A 26,772-nucleotide genomic window follows, 5' to 3' on the forward strand; every position below is an offset into this window, starting at 1 on the left:
ATGATTCCGATGACTTTATGTAGGCCCTACATGGCATATATAAAACTAATTATGAGTATGCCTATAGGCCTATGATATAGTGACGATGTTGAGGGAATATCGCCAAGATTTGTCGCAACACATAAATTGCAGATGATGTGCCGGGCGCCGAGCACCTCCCATGGGTATTATTATAGGCCTATGTATTTTCCGTAGGACCTACCTTAAAAAAATATTCAAGAGATGATTATTTTTTCCAAAACCTGACAATTGGTATAAAAAGCTTTTTCTTCCATAAGTTAACTTTCAAAAGTGCTTATTTTCATACCCCAAACAAGGCAAAGTAGGCCTAGGCCCTTTTATTTTGCAAATTTATTCCCCTATAGGCCTACCATGTGTTATCACGGAGACTTGCCAATATTTGGGGCAGTAGCTGAACGGCAGATGAAGAAGTTGGTTCAGAAGAACATGACATACAAGCTGTTCTTGAAATAAATTACGAGGAGCGCCTATAAACATACATAACAAAATCATAAAAAAGCCTATATGCTACAAACATCAAATGGGAAATATTATAGGCCTACACTTATTTTAATCCATGGATGGTTAGGACCGGGTAGGCCTAGGCTATGCTGAAATTGATGTCAGTCATTTCTAATAACGAAATATCCAGCCAGGCGCTGTATTTTACAAGATTTACCCAATCAACATAAACTTTGTAACTGTAGGCCTACCTTTGATAAAACGCTTTCGGACACTTTGCACTTTCAAGTATCAGTGGGAGTTGAGATTGGATTGGGCCTATAAGCATTTCCATAACGCAAACTAAAGGCTGACAGTAAATATTGTTCATATGATTGTTTGGAGTGGCCTTTATATGTTCCTCTCGTGGTTCTTTATCTTCAAATTTGTTTCTCATTTTTCATAGGCTTTTAAAAATAAATAAAAATAAATTTCGTCTTTTATATAATAACGCCTTTTCCCAGGTCTTGGAGGGTTCAAAGCGATGTAATTTCGCTGCCATGGTACTTATCACAATCAGATCGCATCATCTTGGCTGGATGCTGCCGAACCTGTCGCAAATCTTGCCGCACTTGGATTGTAACATCCACCAATTATCTTTTCAGCTCCCCAAATTTCATTGGGTGAAGGAAGTTTTTGATACCCAAACAACTAATCACCGATTTTTGAGAAGCAGGAGGAAACTGGAGATCCCGAAGAAAACCTCATGGGATCGAGATAAACCAAGTTCACATGAGTCTTTGGGCCAAGCCAGGGGCTTGAAGTTGAACCCGGGACCTCAGTAGTGGTGCAAAAAAGGCGAGGAAACAACCGCCCAACTCGCTCTCCCGAGCCTGACTTTTGTTTTGAACCTGTGTGTCTCTACACGGAGCGACCGCTTTAAACAAGCAACACACTTTAATCACTGCAATTCAGCTTCCAAACTTCGAGTCAGGATCGGCTTGCGTTTTAGGCCTGGCGGTTAAGGCCGTATAAAATTAATGTTTTGGTTCTCGTCCCCTCCCTCCTCAATTTCTGGGATTTGTCAGATTTTTAAAAATAGATTTTTCAATTATTTTAGACTTTGGAATGATTTATGAATTTTTCATACATAGGCCTATTTATAAATAAGTTTATTAGAGAACAAGGACCACTTCCAAGTCTTTTTGTGGTAGGGCCTACTCTAGGGGGCCCTCAGAATCTCACATTTGAAAAAAAAGTGCGTCATCGTTTCCTCGAGCACTGTTGGAAAAGACCGAAAACTGCAGACAATGCTGATTTTACACTGAAAAAAAACACCTCCCTCCCTCATCAATTCATGAAAAGCCTCTGGACGAGAACCAAAATATTAATTTTATACGGCCTAACCTAGGCCGCACGCCCGGGAGGTAGGCTAATTAGGCCTAAAGAAATTAAGTCGCATGTCATGGGGTAGCCCGAAACATCATTGTCTTCTCTTTCCTATCCTCACCAGATATTTCAGAGGAAATAGAAATAAAGAGTTGCTAAATTATCAGAATGCCTCAGTCAAAACAAATGACACTCTCTTGCAAACGCCGAGCAGCTAGCACTGACAGCTTTGACTTTGTCAATATGAAGGCCTAGGCCTAACTTACTTAGGCCTATGTTTCCCCGTTGTTGGCCAGTTGTGTAGGCCTAGCTAGAATTTATATATAGGCCTATCATAGAAGTCATTGTAGCTTTGTAATTTATATTATAATATCCTTTTTTATATAATTGTTAGGCCTAAAAGAGCTTGAAAGGCACATAAAAGTTCATTGCTGTAAACACGTTCATGCGTTGGTTTAGGACCAAGTATGGACTATGCAGTGTTGCCATGCAGCGGAAAGGATAACCACTTTGACGTCACAGGGGTTGCCACGTGTCTCTGCACATATGAATTGGGCGGGAACGACGCGACATTGGGCGCTTTGTCTTTATTTGCTGATTTGGGGGTAAAATAAAGGAAAATTATGTTTATCATTTTAGAAATGGATTCTATATGTTATTAGCTTTATTTTGATACCAAATATGTTTTTCTTTCAATGGTCCCTTTAAGCAGAAATAAATTTTTAACGACATCAATATTTTCACAGACTAGAAACACATGCTATTACGTAATTAATGGACTTAGGCGAAAAAGCTGGCGAGAGATTTTAGATAATATTTATTTACAATTTTTCCGATAGTAAAAGTTGGAATCAGAGTTCAAGTTTTTGCTAGCAATAATTATTAGTCGTAAAATTAAGGTTGAACTAATTAATTGATATTCATTAATTAATGCAAATTAGCAACTCAAATATTTTGTGGTTTCAAGCATTGGGGTGTGTAGTTTACTCATAAAAATCAAGAGGTGTACACAAGGAGGCGGAATATTTTTTATAATTTTTTCCTTGCCGACGTGTGGGAACCGAGTTTCCTACCTTAAGTTGGTTTTTGCGGAATATCAATTTTAAACGTCTTATTTTCTCAAAAAAGGAGTCATTTTCATTGTCCTCATACATGTACATGTAATATTAGCTTGCCAATGATATGATGTTGTTTTTTGCAATAGACCTGCCCTTTAAGTTTCACTGCAAAGTGCTTTCAATCAGAGTGAAACTCAATAGTAACGGTTGCCTTTCAATTGGGCACCAATTTTCATATACGCTAGGACACTCAATCTTAATTATTTGGATGTTTTCCTGCTGTAATGGTGAAGTGAAGTGAGATGTTATATACAGAGCCGTAGCCAGGGGGTGCGATGCACCCCCCCCCCCCTCAAAAAAAATTAGCAAGAGAAAAAATTGGACTTATAAAAGCTTTTTTGGTCAAAAAAGGTCCAAATATGGGGAAGAAAGTCCACTTTTCACAAAATTGCCCCCATCCTTGGAAAATACCACTTTTTCAAAATCAGCACCCACAAAAATTCCTGGCTACAGGCCTGGGTATATACTGGAAATGCATTTGATGAACTTACATGTATGTAAATCAGTTGTTTAGTCCAACCTCATCAGTGTTCGTAATCTGGTTTTTTTGCACAGAAATTTCTGTCAAAGAGTGACCAGAACAAAGATGGCCATGTGGACTTTGGGGAGTTTGTCAAGTATGCAATTGAACATGAGAAGCAACTGAAGTTAGTCTTTACACATATTGACAAAAATGAAGATGGTCTCTTAGATGTGCAAGAAATCTTGGTGTCGTTGCAGAAACTCGGGGTCAATGTCAGCAGAGAAGATGCTGATAAACTTCTCAAAAGGTAAGATGAATATTAATGTAGTTTTTGGTGCAATGCCAGTACTTAACTAATATTAAATTCAGTAGTGGCGCCCACGGGGGCATGAGGGGCAAATGCCCCCCAGTCAGAACTCTTGCCCCCCCCCTGTTGCCCCCCAGTAAAACCCAAAATTACGAAAAGTCACCTTTTTATGCGGTAATTTTACATAAAATTTGTTGATTTTGCCCCCCTGAAATTCACTTTGCCCCCTCAATGCCACCAACCCCGAAAAAAAATTCCTGGCGCCGCCACTGATTAAATTGAATTTCCTACATTGTACTTACACAGTATGTATAACTTTTATGCAATTAAATGTTTTTCTATAACAAGCCCGGAAAGTCTTAACACAAGGTGGACCGTAAGTTCCTCTGCCACCTGCTAGTTAGCAGGTATAAAACTTTTCAGCGTGATGGGAACTTAACTTGTCATATGCTGCAGTGTTATTGAGCAGGATGCTATCAGCCACTCATGTACATGTAGTTTTGTAATTTTACGAGCCTGACAGGGCAAAATTAATACCAGCTTCTGGCTGTTTGGCTAAAGTTAAAGTACATCCCTGCATTCATTTATTGACCAATAAGATTATTATTGGGAAATTTCAGTCATAGAACTTAAACTGGATTCATGCTTCACTGCACTGCACACTGGAGGGTTTTGCAGTGCCTGTATATAATCAGGTCAAACTGTATCCAATCTCCTGTAAAGACAGAAAATAAATTGAACTTTCAAGATAAATTTAAATTTAAATTTATAAATTAACTCTTTGGTGCATTATACTTGAACTTAAACTTCATTTTTGTCACAGCAACTCCCTACAGTGCATCAGTAAAATATGAATGGGCTTTTTAAAGCAATTCTTGTACTACGGTACTGAATTTTGGCCATAATAAAACAGAACAGAGAAAGGGCTTTGCAAATGATTACAAATTGTTTTCACAGATTGAAACATGAGGAACTGCAAATTTTGCCGGTTTATAAAATGTAAATTTTACTCTGTTCACAACTCCGGGACTATGCAGTGATCTTTAGTTTGATTTTCAAACATTAACCCTCGGAAAACAAGCTTTTAGACACACCCTTTGCTCCCCCAACTCAACACAAAAGTTGGCAACCATGAGATTTACCAAATCTTTCAAAGACCCCCTTTGCAATGATTTGTCATCAAATTTACCCCCCTTTTTCATGCAAAATCAAGGATAAAATTTGGCCCAAAAAGAACCCTTTTTTGTGGTTTTCAGTGACTAGAATTTCAAACACTCCTTTTCAAACACTAAATATTGACATAAAATTACCAGAATTTCCCAAGTACCCGGTACCCCTTTTATCCAAATTTCGCAGACAGTGCAAATTAAATACCCCCTATTTTGCCAGTTTCATGGTCCTCAATACTGGTAAAAAAATTACCCTTTTCCGCGCTATTTGGTAACTCTCATGGTTACCAACTTTTGTGTCGAGTTGGGAGCCGGGGGGGCCATGCTCTTTCATTATCAGTGGAAATGTTACATGTCCAGGGAAAATTTAAGGATGCACACAGGATCACTAAAGTGTTACATGGCCAAAATTGAGTTTTCATCACTAATGTCATCTTCAAACCGTATTTTATCTTGTCATTAATAGATTTTAAAGAAATCTTAAAATTTGAACCATAAGAAAAGCTATTTTAAAGACCCTTTTTCATTAAAAATTAGTCAAAATGCAAAAAAGCAAATAAATCATTGTTTTCCCGCAATAAATCGCGTTCTCGTAACGCGTATTGCGGCGCACAGCCCGTACAGCTAGCAAAGACACGCACACATGGTAAACTGGATGGGCGAGGTGATTACTGATTGAGGCGCTGGAGTCGCCAATCATGATCACTACCGTATTTTATCGTATTGATCTCTTCCAAGGTAGGTAAACTTGAACTTGAAAAGATGAAATTTATCTGTAAGAAGTAGTTACCCGTAAGATTTAGCCCTGTAATGATGACGCAATCTGGTAGATACGATAGAAAACGTAGGCCCTAAATATTTTGCTAGTAGGCTAGACTTAGCCCGTATATCAATAGGCTTATTATTTTATGTTTTAAAATTTGTTTTATTTCATTCATTCATTCATTCATTCATTCATTGTTATTATTTGATTTACCAAGTTGGTGTAGTTGGACAGAATATAGGCCTATTATATTAGCGTATATTTTATGCAGTCCCAGCCTTGGTTCGGGAGCCTCTGCGGTCGTTCAGTCGCGTTTTAATTTTGAAGAACATAAAAAATAGGTAAGTAGTTACTACCGGTATATTAGGATACCTAAGGCCCTGAATAATGTTTCAAAGTGTTATTAAAACACGAATTTAAGATTCGTTTTCAAACGTTCTCTACTCCTGATTGACCATTAACGCAATGTCAAAAACGTTGACATATACATCATATCGACCATCTAGGCATAGGCCTACAACTCTATGTCAAAAATGTCGATATTTGAAATCGGCATAGCGAAAGCACGCGTTTATGAAAGCATTTTCATGAATGTTTTAAGAAAGCATTTTCATGAATGTTTTAATGCTAAATAATAATTTCAAACGAGAAATATAATCGAAAACGCAAATTCGTGCTTTTTTCATAACCCATTTTAACTACATTTGCATTAGTAGGCCTATTAGGTCTACCATATACCATGATTGCGATAAAAGTTTTTGGTTTTACAACACTTTAAGTTTTTGCGCATGTTTTGGCCGAATGCCTTTTTATTTGCAATGTTTGTCTGGCTTTCAACTTTCACGTTTATAATGTTTTCTGCATACTTTAAAAGGTAAACTGCTTTAAAGCATTTTTCGTGAATGTTTTCATGCAGTGTTTTAAAACGCTCTTTATAGAATGGTGCCTATATACGGTAGGCCTACTAGACTGCATAAACCGCAATCTAATTTAAAGTCATGTTCCGTTTTCTACTTTTGAAATTCGGTTTTGTTAGGCTATATAAATTTCCGTGTTTTTCAGTTTTCTTGTGACCTCTCCGTGTTTTGCCCGTTTAGCATATATATAGGCCTACTTTTTGTCCGTTTTACAAGAAATTTATTCAAGACATATTACAACTTTAACCCCACTTTTTACATGTTTATTTGATTGAAAACAACAACAGACACACTTTTGTTGTTGTTGTATTTTATTCACTTTTTATGCGGTACAAAATATTTTACAACTTTATTGTGACTTTAGGCCTATAATAGGCCTATGACTTTTGTACGTGTTTGATATTCCGTAAAAAGTTAAAAATAAAATATGATAACAACAAACAATTACAATAACAAAAACGGAATATTGAGTAGTGCGACACATCAGAATCTTTTAAAATTTTACTTGGTATTCCTGTGGTGTAGGCCTAGCTATAACGGGCGTTAAAATGCCTATCTTTGGTGCGGACGGGCCGCTGTGGTGCCTCTCAACTAAAAAGAAAAAACAACGAGTAGTAACAACATCATGATTGCGGTTCAGAAAAGGACAATGAACATAAAAATGCAATATTTGTCAACACCAAAAAAAAAAAAAGAACAACAAAAAGAAAAAAAAGAAAAGAAAAAAAAAGAAAATCCTCCAAAACTGATAAATTAAAAACATTGCATTTTTAAAGCAAAATTATGAAAATTAGTACAAAACAGAAATCGCAATTATCATGATTTATGTCTCAATTTATTCTTCATTTCATAAAACTTTCTGATTATCTGCTAAAATAATTGCTTGACAGTTATTCTATGCTAATTTTAATATTCTGATGTCCGCACATTTTAATACAGAGCATGATCTTTTTTTTTATAATGAACAGGACAAAATTGTGCTACATAATCATGGTTTCGTTCATGGCAACACGACCATGCACTGTGCAACTTATTCGCGAACCTGTCTGTCTGTCCGCTACCCTGTCGCTCCTCAAACGCCGACGCGACGACGCGACCTTGCCCGGAAGCTTTGCTGCACCATGGAAACAAGACTGCAGTAAATAAAATGGCTACACCATGTGGATAAAACATCTGCCGAATGTGCATGGATAATTTTGTCTTATTGTATATTTTACCTTCTAAATCACCAAAAAAATGCCAATTTGCTGCAGTTGGACGCCCCTTCTCATTTTCTAACTTGACCAAACGTCACAAGTCACCGGATTATATATTTATGGAATAATCTTCAAAAATGGACCTAAAATCCGCTGTATTTTTCTAAATCGCGATTTTCGCAAGTTCACTTTTGACCACTTTTAACCATTTTTGGTCCGCCATAGCGTCTAAATGAAGCATCACTGAGGTAAGTTTTTAAGTCAAACGTTTAGATATGGCCAAAATCTAGATAGTGTTTTTTCGTTTTTTTAAATTAGAGCCTAGAACTTTTTTTATCACCCATGATTCAAAAATTTGAACACGGGTCACACGCTTTTACTGATTTTTTGCCTATATTTTAAAAACTAAGCAAAATTTCAAAAAATAAAAAACACTTTCTAGATTTATTTGTCTACATTAATAAAATTCATGTTTTACAGTTTTTGATTTTCAAATAATTTTTTATGGCGGACCAAAATTTTTGGTCAAAAACCCGCTTTTTGTGATTTTCTCGAAAATTGTACTTTTTGACCCAAAACTGACATTTTAAATGGATTTATGAGCTCATTTCCGCTCAAAAAATGTATACTTTTATATACTTTACATAAATAGTTTTCGAGTTATGAGGTGAATAATAATGGCTAATTAGTGATCCTGTGTGCCTCCTTAAGATGTATTATTAAAAGGAAACAGAAATTTATGGGAATAAGTCAGTACCGTACCTGATGTAAATAAAAGATGTAATACAAATTAAACTGAACTGAAAAACAAACAAACCAGTGCATCCGGCCGGATTCGAATTATTTAATTATATAAATATGTAGTTCTGATGCCTTCTGCTAGGAATGCGACCAGGGATGTAGCTACAGTGGGCGGTGGTGGGCGGCAGAACCCACCACTCAGCTGCAATTTTAGCTCAGTTGGTTAGAGCATCATTCTGTAATTACGAAGGTCGCCGGTTCGAATCCGGCCGGATGCACTGGGGTTTTTTGTCAACGTTTATGTGCACTGGCTACTCTGGGGAAAGATTAAAATACATATTATATTATGATGTAATTATGGAAAATGTTGATGATGATGAACAACTGACAACGGTATGATGATGGTAATAAAGGCAAAATGATGCCAGAATACCATATAAGGAATAACACTTGTAGTTTGTGGGCTTCCATCTATCTTCATACTGTATCTATCTAGACTAAAAGGCTGCAGTGGGTGTGCAGATGGACATACATGTAGAAGTGGACCAAACATTACACATGATAGCCTAGAAGGGGTGGGCTCGTAAGTGATGAACAGCAGATTTTATTTAAAAGCTTCATTTACGTGTTGAGATTGTTACCCTGATTTTTACTAACACAGTGTGATTGTGTATTGCGCATTTGTTTGTGTGGGGGTACACTGTCAATAGGCATTCATGGACATTCACAGGAGAAAATGCTGGGGACACACATGAATAACAAGTTGACATCTGGGCTTGCTGATGCTGTACAGTGTTGGTTGATACATGTAGCATAAAAATGCATTATAATATATACACAACGTCCATGGAAGAGCATGTAGGGTCAGTCTGCGCTAGGGCAGATGAAACTTGACGTGTTGATGGTAAAACTAGATATGTTTACCAATAACATGCATGTGGTAAGGCAAAAAAAAAAATTAAGTGTGTGCTTGGCATAATCCGTATTGCAAAAACCGATAAACCGCCTATATATGTAAAACCGATATAAACCGATAAATTGCTTTTTGGGATTTCAAAAAAAAAAGATTTTTAGAAATTTTTATTCTTGAGTGCGCAAGTTTTTTTCTTCCGGCGTGCAATAGTTTTCGTCTCAATTGAAATTTGATTTGATATTCCCTTTTGGGGTGGAAGGATTCGGCACAGTTCTATATCTAGTGTATTGTCCTTATTTGCCAGTGATTAAATGTTGTGGGTGGGGGTGAGTGTATCAGTGTGATGGGGCCGGGGCATATGTGTAGAGGTATATTGGACAATACATCATTATTTCAGTCAGCAACGCTTTCCTTGTATGCGTGTGGGTGTGTATTTATGATGTGTGTGTATGTTTGTAGGTTTATACATGTATGAGCTTTGAAAGCTTTCTCTTTTTCTTTCTTTCTTTGAATTTGATTGGCAAACTTTGCAACAGTTTAACTGCTACCAAAAATTTTATGCAGTCAATTGATACATTTTTAAATGCAGAAATGCATTGTGTGTTAAATTTTACAGAAATATTTTTACTATTAACCTGTTTTGTTCTTAGTTTCGTCTTATGAAGACTTGTTAAAGTTACCTGATTACAATACTTTGAAACTGTTCCTCAGCTTTTGTTTTGGATTTATGGGCCTTGCCTCCACAAACTAAAATTTTGATCTTTTTACAATTTACATTACATGTACATAATAATATTACTTTTCAAATGTTTTTAATGATATTGAAAATAAAATGCAGTATGAGTAGTTAGGAAAGCCTGGCAAATGTGTGCAAAAGAAATGGAACATCATATGTTTCATTTGGCCATTATCTCAAAAAGAATTACAGATACACAACTCATACTGTTTGGGTTCGAGAACTGCATTGTGTTTGTTCCTGTTACATTTGACAGTAATTATTGTGCCAGCACTCCTACACGTAGCTGATCTTGACACCACCTAGTTTAAGATTAAATGCTGAATACATTTTCACAGTGTTTTCAACATTGACATTTATGTACATACCTACATGTACCTATTATGTTCTATTGTATAATGTAATGTACATGGACACAAATACCCACACCAAAGCATTTCATGCTCCACTTTTAGCTTTCTTCATACAACTTACTTGTTCTGAACTCATTCCAAGTGAACTATAACTTGCCAAGTTTTTTTTTTAAATGGTTTGTTTTGTCCCCACATTTGTCCTAGAACTCATAATTTTACTCATCTGCAACTGCAACATCAAAGAAAAAACCCAAAAGACTCACTTTTAGACCTGTAATAATTTGTCCTTGCATTCTCTGCAAATGGGCATACATGTATGGGAAATGATATCGGAAAACAAAACTTGACTGCATCATGTAATTTTAAAGTTTAATAATTGTGCAATTGTTCTTTTTTATTTGTGTTTTTCAGTATGGACAAAGATGGTACATTAAAAGTAGACTGGAATGAGTGGCGCAACTATTTAATTCTACATCCTAGTGCAGACCTACGGGATATATATTCATATTGGAGACATGCCTCAGTAAGTAAGATTACTGTTGATTGATTGAATGATTGTGGATTGATCGACAAAATTTTGATGAAAGGGGCATTTCGTGATCCACAGCCTCATCCGACACTTTTCTCAAAAACAGTTGATATTTTTATACCACAGGAAAACTGGCCACGAAAGGTTTATGCAGGTTCTTGCAGATTAATTTGTTTACATGTAGCAAAAATATCATAAAATTTGACTTGTCTCTGGTACACCAGAACGAAATTACAACACAGTGGCCTAAATGGAGCAGTGTAATACACATAATCATGCATAACTCGCAAAGGCAAAAATTATTGGAATCAACTGAAATTTTGAGAATAAGCTTTTTTCTTGGATACCTACTGAAAAATGTCATAAAAAGAGAGTGCTAGGATCACGAAATACTCCATTAATTGATCATTGATTGATTGATTAATTGATTGGATTTGAATGATTAATTGATTCCAATGATTGATTGATTCAATTCATGTACAGTCCAACTTGCCTTATCCGGATCTCTTTTATATAAATCTGTGATATTCGTAGGAAAATATGTTTTTATAATTTTATGCTCAAAGTGTTAATAAGAAGAACACCATCTGCAGTGTTAGTATCCCAAATTGAGTATTATCTTTTGTAGGTCCTACTTTTAGCACAGGTTACAGACATTCATTGCAGAATTTGTTCATTTATGGCCCAATAAAACAGGTTGGCCTGTACATTTATGATAGAAGTAGAAAATCCATCTTCACCTGAGCCATCAGCCTCATTTTCATGCAGGCCAGGCTTACATTATGAAAGACAAAAGCTACATGTATGTACATTTACAAAAAATGTATGTAGTCAGATGTAGAATGCTTGCAAGTAAATATTCAATTTGCGCCCCTAGCTTGACACATGTAGTAAATGCATAGCTCACCAGTATAGTTCAGTAATTGAATTGACACTTTAACATGTGTAGGGGAGGCACAGTGTAAATTTAAAATTGTCAAGTGTATGAGGCCTTAACTCATATTGATGAGACCTGTGTCTGTTTTTATTTGTTTGATGTGGATTGTATATATGGTTTATGTACATGGCATGCAACTCTGAATATATTTATTAAATTTAATGCCATGGTCTTTTGGATCAGAAAAATGTGATTTTTGTGTGTTTTCCCCCCAATTAGATTTTGTCATTGTTATAGTATGCATGTTCAATTCAGAGTTATAAACTGTTTTGATTATAGTTCAGTGGAGGTGACATCATAACAAACATTCGCCCTGCAGTTGTCATTGTTTGTTGCCCAGTAGTATGTGTGCGCATCCTATATTGTTGAGGATGCATGCTTTTAAAACTTGTGCGAAATCAGACAAAAGGGTAAAAATGCTATTGAAAATTAAGCGACTGTATACATGTAGGCCTAGCTACTAAGTATACTTTTACTTGTATCATCATCATCAATAGAGTATTTCATTTCCCTTTATTAATGAGCTTCTAATGATTGCTGCTACAGTGAAGTTACAGGGACATCAGATCCATCAAGGACCAAAATATCTGTCAAATTGGCTAAAGTTGCTTAAAAATGGTTTCTAATCAAGGAAATGCTCGTAAACCATTTTCTTTTTTGAAATATCAGCCGGGAATATCAGTAATGTATGAAAAAATCCTGAAAGCTTCATCTTTGAGACTGTGTCCAATAGGATGTGCACATAAATCCTTATGCACGGGCATAAATAAATAAGATTTGCCTTTCTTGACATGAAAACGCAGTGTCTAGCTTATTCATTGTAGGGGTTTGTTCCTGCATTTATTGTAAAGCGCGGGTCCCCGCTAGTTGAGTAAACGGGAGAGGTTAGTAAACGGAAGAGGTTAGTAAACATGGTATACGGTGATGATAATCATGGTATGCTGGTAGTTCACAGCATCTTGCGGTTGTAGTGAGCTTTGGCAAAAATTGCATTGATCATTTCATAGCGAGTGTGTAGAAGAATTCAAATATCACAGATATACTTTTGTAGGTCTTGTGGTTCTTGAGTTATGTCGTAAAGAGGGCTGAAACAACAACACTTTTGTAAAAGGTACATAACCCATTAACAATAAATCAAGCAGTATATGATTTGTAGAATACATGCACCACGCAAGACATACCTTATCAGTCAATTATATATGATATCAGTGGAGTGGCTATACCACATGAATGTCAAGTCATTAGCTGCATGTGGCTACACCACATGAATGTCAAGCCATTAGTTGCGTGTGTGAGTATACCTAAATGATACAAATGCATTTTATGGGTACACTTATGATAAGCTTTAAATTTTTGCTCGTTAAATGCTTATGACATGGCTATGACTAGGTTTTGGCCAATTTGAACTTAGAGGCAACAATGAAACCAAACTCATTTTATTAAAAGTTTTAGCAATAATACTGATTACATAATCATGGCAGTGCATAATTACATCAATTGAATGTTTTGGCCCCACATAATTGCCGGGCATAATTGGCAAAAATTGCAAAATTGTCAATTCATTCATCATGCCATATGTTATCAATTATTACTCTCATGTTCTAGTGACCAGTGCAAAGTTTGAGTGAGAGAGTCTGCTTGCATACACACTACATACATGTTTGAAATAGTGCTTGGTATCAATGAACGTATTAACTAATTAATTATCTTTAATTTTTGATAAATGGTATAATCAATAGTATTATATGTTTTGTGTATACTCTGGGTAAACATCCTGTATGTTTACAAATCAATCACAGATGCAACTTGTGTGATGTGATCAAGCAAGCTTCATGAGTCATGACTTATGCCAGTCATAGATTTTAATATACCATAAAACAAGAACTGTCTTTAAAAAAGACAACACCATGGATGAAATTTGCACAGAAGCATTGTATTTCTTTTGTATACCGGCAGAGCTGTGGTAGTGTGCAACCTGCATTCATAATGTCTTTACAGAATGTATGACGTGACCCTTGTTTTGCTTGATCACATCACATGTAATTATGCAAAACAAAAAGTATGGTGTACAGGCCTATAATTGAATGATTTTCTTTTGACATTAATTCAATGACTTATTAGACTAAATAATGCAGCTTGTTTAGATCAATGTATTTTAGGCTTTCCTCAGTGGATCTTTATTTATTTATTTATTAATTATTTAGTTGCGCTTTCATTATACAGGGTAGTTCCTTCAGTGACAAAGCACTGCCATTCTGGGGGGGCTTGTATTGCATAATCTTGAACATTCCTTCCTACCTTTGTGGCTGTAACCTAACAAACACAATATTTTTTTAATGTTACATTGTATAAAGGTCAGTGTTATATCCGAGTTTTAGCCAAAACATGATATAAAGGTCATGAAAAAAATTTTAAACGTTGTATATGAAGAAGCACAACAATATATTATTGCAAAATATTTTTGGCACACATTTTTACAAAATATTATGTCAGTTGACACTTAATACTTTGTTAGAATGTCTTCTTGCATTAAGTTCTCAAAAATGTTTTCTGAATGTTTTTAAAACATTTCATACCCTTTATATAACTGGATAATGTGGACATTTAAACTGTAAAATGTTTTGTGTTAGCTGGGAATGCATTGTTTGTATGGTTGTATTTGTTTTACATCATACATGTATTTGTAGTACTTGGAATATGTTACTATTTGTGCTGTGACATTGTGTGGAAGTTCCCTTGTGCATGTGTATACTTATTTTACTACTAAGTACTTATGAAATGTTTATTTTATTTACTTAATGTTCTTAGCTTTTAGGTTTTATAGCTTCTTTGTTATCTTTAATTGCTGATCCTACAATAGCGGAAACAGCTCCTCATCAGGTATTGAGTGTGTAGTGATTTGTGACATGAATGGCATTTCATAGCTTTCCAATTACAGACACAATTTGACATCAATGTACTGTGTATCTAGGGCCCGGGAAAATCTGTGTTTGCGATAATGACATGTTATTTGTGGCTTATAACACAGAATTATCACTAATGCGCGGAAGTTGACGGTTTTTCATATCAAGAAAATCACATTTTGACTTGACATTTACATTTTTTGTTATGTAATATCATTAATTAATGAAGTCAACAGAAATGAGAAAGGGGATATAAAACAGCAACCATCTCCCAGACCAACCCTTATTATGGCGGGGGTGGGGGCACTTGACTTTGGAAGTGATGGGGATGTGCGGAACAGCAGTTCAAAACTACGTCTTTCAGTAAGAGCCTAGACACCGAAAAAGGAGGGTCTTTCAGTGAGAAGGCCCAAAAAAGGAGGTCTTTCCGTGACACTGGGGAAAATCTTACCAAAAAAGGGGGGTTATTCAGTGAGACTGGGAAAAATATTGGGTCAAAATATAAAGTTGATAAAAATAATGAAAAGACTGGGCCATTCAGTGAGAGATTATCAGAAATTTTCCCAATTTTTTTTTAAAATGGGGTCTTTTGGTGACAGGAAAACAAAAAGGGGGTCATTGGGTGAGAGGGATTCAGTAAAACAAAAAAGGGGTCATTGGGTGAGAGGGAGTTGACAAATGAGGGTCAATGTGGCCGCACATCCCCGTCAACCCATTTTAGTGAGTGCCCCCCCCCCCCGGGTTACTGTGATCTATTTACCTGTTTCAATGCCCTGTTTTACGAAAATAGCTTTGAATTGTATGACATACCATCTTCGTATACTGGATGCATTTAACAAGTTCATTTGAGTGTGGAATTGGACATTTTTCAGTCCAGAAAAACACAGAAAAGGTTGGGGTTTTTAAAATGCAGAATTTCGCGAAATTAGTGGGAGGAATTTGAGGGAACAAAACATGGATTCTCTTGGGCCCTACATACATTGTACTGTACACATATACCTCACTTAGCACCTTGCATAAAACTTCATAGGGTTTGCCAGCTAAAAGAACTGTATACCTAAGTAGCATTTCCCCTAATTAGCACACCCTGCTACTTGGTGATGAATAGTATTTTGTAGTTTTTATTTCTTATTCAGTTCTGCAAACACAAAACCTCATCAAATAACTTTTTTGTAAATGTATGATTGAAAGTTGAAAACACAACATTTTCAGAATGTTTCTTAAATGTCTTGTTTTGGGGGCGTTGGCACCCCTTGCATCCATATAGCACTTGCATCATCAAGGACATGGATATTTAAACACCAATAGTAATCCAGAAAGCCTTTCCAAATTAGCTAAGAATACATCATCGTGCAAGTGCACATTCTCGCAAATTGTGGTACTACGTGTAATTTGCATGTTCCAAAGCAGGGGTAGCAGTGTTGTGGGTGTAGTTGGGAGAATACGCAATAGCATTGAGCGTGCGCATTGGCATGATGACAAATTGTTGGTCAAATTTGCAAAGGCTTTTGTGATAATATACCAATGATCTATTCATTTAGTTTGCATCAGGCCTCAAAATAACTTTTCTATCTTGTGTCGCCGAATCGCACCCTACTTTTGAAGTATGAAGTTCAACAGACAAATTTTGGGTGCAAATTGTGATGCAATATGGCTTAATTCAAGGTCTGGTTTGCATCTAGGCCTGGCTTGCACCCCCCCCCCAAAAAAAACCCACACCAATAAGGCACTTTAGCACATTTCCTAGGACTAATTTCAGTTCTGCAGTGTGATATTTTTCTAATTTTACCGTAGTTTTAGCTAGGAATAATTTTTGAAATAGCAGTTTACTGATGTAAATGTACATATAGGTGCATACAAATACACCCCACCCACCAGCCCACATGTGCATGCACATTCAACATACATCATACAATGATAAAATATTACACACTTATCTCCACCCCACCCACATACACACCACTCCCTTGGCAGAAATGCACACTTACAGTGTAGCATTTTTTATAATCCAACAGTGGACAAAAACAAATTGTGGACATTGTTTCAAGCTATTTCGGATATTTATCCAGCAAGCGTGTACTAGACCAGACATGGTTCATGTGTGTTCACAGTTACACACACAGTATTTTCTCATGTGTCTTATCTTGATGGTGTTTACTGAAGCGCACACACCCCCACCACTCGACACATATATACACATGGCCAGGCAACAAACACACACTAGAAAATTCTTACATTTTCTCAAGGTTTTACTTATTTGATCCAGAAAATATTTGAGGACTTTAAAATTTGATACATGATCATTGAAAGATATGGTGAAAAAATCCTGCCAACATTACCCTTCATGTACATGTAATGTATTCCTAACATAGTGAATGAACATCATAGTGATGCATTTTGTTGTATTGCATTGAGTACATGTATACCATTTCAATATGAGCCATTGTGGCTTCATTCCAATGACAAAATTCAGTAATATTTTGTTGACTGTCATGGCTCAAAAGTGATTGTGGGGTATGGGTTTTTTGAACCCAACACATTCAAATGTTATTCTATGAATACAAAAACATCTGTGTTATAGGACTGTTTGGGTCAGAGAGATTAGACACACAGAGAACCAACTCAGAATTGCCCTAAAATAAAGCTACATGATAAATCCACTATATTGGTTTGGCACGTATTGCATCCAAAACAGTGTACCGCTTGCCATTATCGGCAAAAGGCATTTTATCGGCACAATGCACAGAATGATCATACATGAAAAAACCTGAAATGTTTGAAAAACATGAAAAGTGTGTAAAATTAGGCTAAAAAGGTCCAAAACGGGCTGAAATGAAAAGAAAGTACGGAAATTTATCAGGTGCATGGCAAAATAGACAGGTACATGTACACAATATTTTGCCCTCCAGAGGACACACAAGCACTGTGGAGTCATTACTCTTTGAGTGTAATCTCTTTGCTTCTGACTGATGTATTTTTGAGATCCTACCTAACTAGCGTAATAATCTGAAAAATTGTATTCTTATTCCCCATAGTTCTTGGACATTGGTGAAGATGTTATGGTTCCAGATGAATTCACGGAGGAAGAGAAACAAACGGGTATGTGGTGGCGTATTCTGGCATCTGGGGGTGCTGCAGGAGCTGTATCCAGGACTGTCACTGCACCATTAGATAGATTAAAAGTTATATTCCAAGTAAGTAGAAAAATGATTATAAAGTTTACAGATTTGTGTCAAAGAAATTGGATTTAATGCCGAATGCGTAATGCTATGGTAAATCCACCATATTGTCAGGGCCCAAAATGTAAAATTGATATTCCTTCAACATGTTATGCTCCGGGAGCTTTACAGAATAAATGCCACAAATATCACTTAATGGTTGATAGCAAACAAGTTATGCTCCATGTCTCAACTATTCAGACCAGTGGAACTCTGCGGTAACCCCCCATGTTACTTTATTTTAAAGCTTGAGCATTACAAAGTCTCACACATGTAGGGCTATTGTGCATGTTATGACACAAGCCATTGCAAGCAGAATGCAAACAAGCATTTAAATACAGTTTGGCAGGTGTACTCAAGCCCATCAGTCATTGCAAATACTTTAGCTTCTGTCACTGTGCATCAATCTAAGTAAGATGTGTAAGAAAGTATTTTTGTGTATTTTTCAGGTTATAGGTTCCAAGAAACAAAACTTAGGTGTTGTTTCAGGTTTTCAACACATGTACCGTGAGGGCGGTTTGAAGTCATTCTGGCGTGGCAATGGCATCAATGTACTGAAGATTGCACCTGAAACAGCTATCAAATTCTTTGCTTATGAAAGAGTAAGTAGAACCTGTGCATCTAGGGCAGACAGACATACACCCAAACTGACAGACAAATGGCATGACTACATGTATAACCACCATACAAAGTAATTATTTTGGGGCATAAAATGCACTGGAGCTATTGAATTAGAAGATATTGCCATCAAGCTCTTTGTAAGTACAGCTTGACAGGGCTCGAATTAACCGAAGGCCACCGAGACCATGGCCTCCGGTGCCCTTAGACTTGGCATTGATGCCTTAGCACTGCTTCAAATTTCAAAGCATCCTTCAGCACTAAATGGCATTGGTGCCTTTGCAAATGATTTGTTGATGGCCTTGAAATGGCTGCCCCTCAAAATTCCTAATTCGAGCCCTGCAGCTTGGGCATCAAGAGTAGATAGACGGATAGAAAGACACACAGACAGACACTCACAAACAGCTAGCATCATTCATGGGAGATAAATGGAAACTCATTTACGACGCAGTGGCAATAATGCTGTTAAGATTGCACTGGAGAAGTTTGTCACATTCTTTGCCAATGACAGGATAAGAATAGTTTAGGCACTGGAGTTTTGCGCGGTTCGCGCAAAAGCGCACATTTTCGCGCATTTGGGTGTCCAAAGCGCATTTTGGGTTCCATCGAGAATGTTCACGATTTTGACCCATCGATAAGCTTAAAGTTAAAACTTACGATTTTATGCCCCAAATCGGCAGCATTTACAAGAAAATTCACGCAATATTGGTTCTAACTTCACTTATGTACATCAAAATACAAATAACGATCATTAAACCAAGCATAATGTGGGGAAATTTACCCTTGCTTTCGACATTTGGATCGACGATTTGTGATGGTCGCCATCTTTATTTTTTTTTTTTCCAGAAACTGGAAATGAACCCGGAAATGAACCGGAAGTCGGTCGTAATTGATTGACATGCCATCGTTTTACCGATGTTTTTTCGTGTTTTGCATTGATAACAGGGGATCACGCATTTTAGCGCATTTTGACCTATTTTTTGGCGCATTTTGAAAAGTGGCCAGCGCATTTTACTGTTTTAAATCGCGCAAAAATCCGGTGCCTAGAATAGTTATGTATCTATGGAAGACATACACATACTAACCCAGAATTGGTGCTCCTGCATGGGGGATGGGAACTGCCCATGTAGTAAAGAGACTGGACCCCCCTCCCCAAATTTCAGAGGCTAGTATACCATTCGTAAACAGATTAACTGGAAGGTAAACCAACAAATAAACTTTCTACTACTAAATATTACAAACACAAAACTAACCCCCATCCACAAACAAAACTCTCCAAACCCCAGCCTATTTATCTGGTGGGTCATTAGTCTGAGAAGGGTTAAAGTTCAGAGTTGGGGTTAGAATTAAGGTTAGGGTTAGGATTAGAGTTAGGGTTAGGTTAGGGTCAATGTTAGGATAAGAGTTAGGGATTACGGTTATGTTTACAATACTGGTTAGGTTTACGGTTAAGATTATGGGTTAGGTTGCAGGTGAGAGGTTAGGTTAGGTTATAACGACTATTAGTTTATAACGACTATTACATTATTGGGTTTTCCAACTGATGTCCTTTCAGACTAATCAACCTGCAACTGTTTTACCAGATTTATGTTGTTTATGATTGTTCTTATTACTCCACAGATAAAAAAGTTACTTCACACAGAAGGTTGTGAAGTAAGAGCCTATGAACGTTTTATGGCCGGTGCTGCAGCAGGAGTCATATCACAAAGTACAATATACCCTATGGAAGTCCTTAAGACAAGACTAGCGATCCGCAAAACTGGACAGTACAAAGGCATTGTAGACTGTGCGGTGCAAATCTTCAAAAATGAAGGCATACTTTGTTTCTACAAGGGTTACATCCCAAATTGTATAGGTGTTTTACCATATGCAGGGATAGATCTTATGGTGTATGAAGTAAGTATACTCAGGGTTCCCATGGTTCTTGAAAATTTGCACAAGGTCCATGAAAGTCCTTGAAAATTGGAATTTTACCTAAAGTATAAATTTGACAAAATTTGGGGAGTGGAGAGGAGCTGTCACTGTTGTTAATACATTCCGCATCATGATTTTTGTGTTGTGGCAAGGCCTTGAAAATCTTGCTTTTGGACCTTGAAAGTCCTTGAAAAATCCTTGAATTTTAAAGGCTTCCAGGTGCAGGAACCTTGTATACTACAATGCAAGAAGGGAATGTTTTAATACTAACATGGGCCAAAATGAGGATAATCATGGCCTTAAAACAAGGCCAAAAAAAGATGCACATTACAACTTTTGGTCAATTATGAATTTTGTTCCAGGATTTTGAGCCACTGCAGGGCCTAGATTTCGTCTCGGTTTGCGAGAATCAAAATCCATCATAGTCACTGCACTTACTGTAATGATCCAATGAGAGAAATTGATTCTCGCAACCAAATCTTACAAGAATCATTACGAGAATCGATTCTGCGATTCTCATCGAAATCTAGGCCATGCACTGGGAAACTTTCCTCCTCCCCATAATGCATGAAGGGGGTAGTTAGTTTTTTTACAAGAGGTACATCAGGGACTGTCTTTTGGAATTTGCAAGAGAGCATTAAATAGCTCTTCTGAAGCCTTCAATGAGAGCTGTTTAGAGTATTTACAATAGAATGTAAGGAGAGAATAATCAACTAAGGAGAGCTAAAGATCACTCTCCTATATCAGATTTAAGGAGAGCAGTAGAGAGCACATGGGGCAACATCGAAAATTGTTACGGTCTTTTACCGCATGCAGCGCTAGAACCTTTTTTTGTACGAAGTATATATTCTGATATTCTTGAAGGAATAGTTAATTTCTACAGGGCTACATCCCAAGTTCTGTAGGTGTTTACTTTGAGCAGGGATAGAGTATAACACAAGCACAAATTAACCCACCCTATGTTGTGACATGGGTGATGAATTTTCCAAATTACTTGATTTGTGCTAGAAGCATGGTCTTGTTAAAAGAGAGAAGGATATTGTCAGCATCCTGATTCTGAATCCTGAATTGAGTATCATTAATCAGTCAACCAGCAACAGTACATTGCTGATAACAATTTTCAAAAAATAATAATAGTGGTGTTAAAATATTTTGATTTTTGTATTGGCTGCAATGATGGTGGAATACTATATGTACTTGCTGATTGGTTACAAGAATACTACTTTGATTTATTGAGCCAATCAGCAACATTGTAAGAATGGTAATAAGGCTGAAGAGGATTGAGCTTAAATATATTTAGAAGGCTGTATTTTAATTGGTCATTACGATGAATATATCCTCTAAGTAACCAATCAAATATGAAGTAAAAAAGGCAATAGTTCTAAGCGGGTTAATATAATAATGTGATTTTGTTTTCCAGACTGTGAAGAACTATTGGATCAAGAGACATCAAGGTGAACTAATGCCACCAACATTAGTGCTACTAGGGTGTGGAACAGTGTCCAGTACATGTGGTCAATTAGCAAGTTATCCATTGGCTTTAGTCAGAACAAGATTACAAGCGCAAAGTGAGTAATATTGGAAAGGTCAAAAGGTCAGGTGTTAATTTGCATGTCATCAGTATTACTTTTAGTAGTATTATTATTTCAAGTGTGTGGGATAGTTCCAGAATATTAGATAAGTGGAAAGCTGAAATAATGAATACAGGAACTTCTAATAATACAAAGTATTAAATAAGAAGGGCAATAGGAAGTGGTCTATAGATGTTTTCAAAAAGTTTTCAGAAGACAACTGCTGTATGTTTATGATGTCCCAGTATAATAATATTCTGGGTCATCAGGCAGCTGTTATGTGCAGCACTTATACTAGTTACGCTTTGCATAATGCACATCACTGGCGAGCGAGTTTCAAAATTACGCGAGGGTAATGATGCTTGGATGCCATTCATTACGCTGCACCTGGTGCATGTGACCTGCTTTTCCGAACATTTCAGCAGCTGATTTGAAAAGGTCTATAAATATATGCAAGAGAGAGAAAAGTGGGAGGATGAGTATGGATTGAATGGCAATCATGCTGCTCACTCCTATCAAATGAATGGGCAGCAAGGTCTTAGCCAGCCATACGTCTGCCCGTCTTTAAGACGGGCTAATCTAATTTTAGATGGGTAGATTTAATGGATTTTACAGATGTGATAGCTCTAAAACAGATGATTTTAAGGGTATATGAACTTGGGACTAATTCAAAGTGACATGTAAAGGCCAAATCAGGACATATTTGAACCCAGTGACCCTTCCATGGGTATAGACAAGTTGTTTTATATTTGAGGGTCAAATTTTGGTATAGATTGGACGGGTGGTTTCTGATTTCTGGCAAAGACTCTGGATCTGGTGGGCAGCAAAATATAATTACCAGCACAAACTAATTGAGGTCAAAAATCAGTGATACTGGAAAGAACTGACTGGCCACTGTAAAGCTCCCTGTTTGATTTGATAAATTGCCCATTGCAGCAAAAGTGATACTCAACAAATTATGGTAATGATGTGAATGCCCCCCTCTCCTCCACACCTGCAGATTTTGAACATTAATCCATTATTTGATATTTTCTTTATTTGAATTCCAGCAACCAAAAAGGACAGTATGGTAACTCTTTTCCGTGCAATCTACAAGAACGAGGGGATCAGAGGCTTATATAGGGGTATTACACCAAACTTTATGAAAGTCATACCAGCAGTCAGCATCGGTTATGTTGTCTACGAAAATGTAAAGAGGACACTTGGTGCATCATAGTGGGCGACATTCTAAACTCACTGCCAGATGGAGTTGTGTCCAGATGCATGTTCTTTCATTTATGAATATATTTGTGTCTTATTAAGACATATTCTGTCTCTCTCCAATTTGCCAGTAGTATTATGCAGTAGCGACATGGAACTGGACCGAATGTTAGCTTTACGGGTCTGGATCTATGCTATATTTGAGATGCCTACCTCATGTTTTGGATTACTAGACCAGTGCTCCAGATGGCATAAGATCAAAGAGATTAAACCCAAAGAGTACCTACTCAAAGTTACCATGTGTAACGCTATGGTAAATCTGCCACATTGCCTTGTCACTCAGTGAGGGCAGAGAGTGTACCTCCAGTTTTTGTCTGCAAAATTGAACAATTTGCGTCTTTAAACTTCAGTGTTACAAAGGTTTGCACGAGTAGTGTTAGCGGCACAATGCATTACTCACGCAATGCTTAACAAGCAGGCACTTCAAGTTTAATGGGCACATGGTTAAATAATCCTGAGTTACACTATTTGCCCTCCATGATCGACATGCAAACTCTTTGGTTCTACCTCATTTTATTAGATTCAACACCAATGCTGCTGTGTGAGCATTGAATGGACGAAGAAACTGAAATAGGTGCATGCATCTTGTGTGTAAAATGTCTTGCTTTTAAAGAAGCATATGCTAATACTAGTTGCATATCAACCAAAATCTATGGTTGTGTACCACTATTTATTAGGCATTGTGGATTCATAATATTATTTATTAATATGCTGCTTTAAAATTTTAAGCCATTACATGTATGTATGTATGTTATTTATTTTAGGTACAGAAATGTCTTTACAAAATATCCATTCAAATTTTGAAATGTATGTTTATTGTAATTTAGTTGGGGTAATTGTCTTCAGTGACTGCATGTGTTTCAAGAGTACAACCAAAAAGTCTCTTATAGTTGAAATTTCATTTGAATGAACACAACTGCCGGGACTCTGTGAATAAAAGATCGCATGTACGTAACGGGGAAGTGAATCCAACGATGCCAACTCACTTGTGATTGGTTAACATTTTAATTAAGTGTCCAAGTTGCACGTTCACTTTGTATTTGGCAAAACAATCACAGGTGAATTGCATACAGCTTTTAGCAGAGGTGTTGATTCAAATGAAATTTTTGCTATAGAACCAGCCCTTTTTATGGATAACTTTCTTGCTCAAAAGTATTGGGTTTGAGCTGTGTCGGTTGCCTATACAATATCTAATGTTTTTTTCACATCCATCCACACACCTGCAAACCTGAATGCTAACAGTCATTGCAGGTGTTTGTGTGTGTATACACATAGTGTCACCAAAGTGTATGTATTAAGTATTAACAAAAGTAACAATGGCTTTCAGTCATCTATTTGGAGGGTTCAGAACCAGAAATCTGTAACCCACTATGACCAGCTCTCACAAAATGAGCACAAAGTTGGCTCCTTGCTTTGGCCCCTTCAAAAATCAATATTTCCTCCAAAATGTCTATTGTTTTCTATTGAATTTTGTCATGATTAATGGACTGTATCTTCTATATTGCCCTGGTGACTTTATGCTCATTTTGTGGGAGCAGGTGATTGTGAGTTGAGGCTTTCTGGCTCTGAACCCTCGATTTGTCAAAATTAACCAAAATTATCAACTGTAAAAATGTGCAGAATTTACAATGTACCAGTTGGTCTGCCATCATTGTTCATGAAAAAGCCACTTCTCTGTTAATCTCAGGAGTGGGACTGTGTTATTGAAGATTTTTTTGCCAGCTGTTATTTGCCTGATAAAGATTAAAAGAATTATGACACTTCATGTTGTGAAAAGTTTGCATTCCTGATTGAAAAAACACATGAAGTTATAGCCCACTGGGTGCTCCTCTAGTTACTTAACAGCTACGCAATATAACCAAACTGATAGGAGCTCGAATTGTACAATTACTACCAGATACCTAAAAACCAACAAGTTTTGTTCACCGTAGAACAATGTTGTTATTAAATGTGATGTGGTATAATAAGTGGAAGGAAAGAAGGAAGGAAGATGAAGAGAAAAATTGTTTTCACCAGTGTGGTTTTGAACCACCAACCCCTCGGTTGCGGAGTACAAGCCCGGTGCTAGCCAGCCACGAGTATTAACCCTGCTCGGGCAGTGATTTTGTGTGTATTTAGGATCATGTTCTGTTGGATTGGAGGGGAGTTGGGGTTAAATTGAGATTAAAGCAAAATGTGGGAGCAAAAAGCAATAATATATATAGAGCAATTGGCAGTGTAGAAGCTTATAAGTTTGCAACCAAGTATTATACTATGTAAAGATTTCTGCAATAGCATTCATGGTTACTGTGCAACTTGATGTTCAAGTTGTTGGTGATGATGGTATCTCAATTATCAAATTATGCCTCCTTTGGGGTGACTAGATTAGATTGGCACCAAGAGTGGTGTCTATATGGATTTGGTGATTGGTTTCCTTATGCAAAACCTTGCATAGTATGCTGCTGAAACCAATAACTGATAAAAATGAAAGGCCTATACAGTTCACTCAACCGATTTAAAAGATTTCCATACACCCGCTGTGGAAGACATGACCTTAATCTAACACACACTGAGCACAAATTTCAAATGGGGTTATATGAATAGGTGACACCTCTTGTGTGGAAGATGATTGTCATGTCTTCCATGGGGGTGTATGGATTTCAACTGCAATAATCCAATACAGAGTTTGATTTGAATAAGTAAAGGAATACATGTTTTGCTGTATTATTTCTATGGGAGCAAGTATTCCAGATTTATAGAAAAAAATAAATAGGGGGTAATACCCTGTAGCCTATTCCCCGATCCTCTACATTTTTCTACACAGTCAGACTAGAACAAGTGGCGAAGTGCACCTTTGAATCTTGGTTATAAACTGTATAAATGCCACACACAAGTATGCAAGTATTTTCAGAGGTACTGTAGCTTCTGCCAGGAGATTAATGTGTTCCCTGATTTACCCTTTTAAGTTTTATGTAACTTTCAGTCACCTTACAAAGCCTCATCCCCCAACTTCAAAAAAGTTGATATTTTTATACCACCAGGAAAACCTAATACTACAAGATATCATACAAATTGTACTTTCAGACTTTCAACAACCCAAAAATACACCATAGTAGCTTATGGGGCTCTGTATTACATGTAATTATGTGCAACTCGCAAATTCCAATGTCCGAATCAAATGACATTTTGGAAATAAGCTTTTTTTCATGGATCTATTGAACAATACCCTAACAAGAGGGTGCTAAAATCACAAAATACCCCCTGCTTGAGAAAAACATGCACAATAGTGTATAACATGTCAAGTCAAAGGAACAAGAGAAATTATGTTAGGCTTCAG

General features: G+C 36.8%; 1 protein-coding gene across 1 annotated transcript in view; it reads left to right on the forward strand.

The window, feature by feature from the left end:
- Window positions 1-26,491, forward strand: part of LOC140137816 (calcium-binding mitochondrial carrier protein SCaMC-2-like) — a 42,220-nt gene extending 15,729 nt beyond the window's left edge. Inside the window, exons 2-8 of the mRNA XM_072159600.1 lie at window positions 3,504-3,718; window positions 10,918-11,029; window positions 17,911-18,069; window positions 18,543-18,695; window positions 20,332-20,607; window positions 22,046-22,193; window positions 23,246-26,491. Coding sequence (XP_072015701.1) covers window positions 3,504-3,718; window positions 10,918-11,029; window positions 17,911-18,069; window positions 18,543-18,695; window positions 20,332-20,607; window positions 22,046-22,193; window positions 23,246-23,412 — 1,230 coding nt within the window. The 3' untranslated portion in view covers window positions 23,413-26,491. The remainder of the gene's footprint in view (window positions 1-3,503; window positions 3,719-10,917; window positions 11,030-17,910; window positions 18,070-18,542; window positions 18,696-20,331; window positions 20,608-22,045; window positions 22,194-23,245) is intronic.
- The last annotated feature ends 281 nt before the right edge of the window (window positions 26,492-26,772 follow it).

Source organism: Amphiura filiformis, chromosome 17, assembly GCF_039555335.1.
Source record: "Amphiura filiformis chromosome 17, Afil_fr2py, whole genome shotgun sequence".
Lineage (NCBI taxonomy): Eukaryota > Metazoa > Echinodermata > Ophiuroidea > Amphilepidida > Amphiuridae > Amphiura > Amphiura filiformis.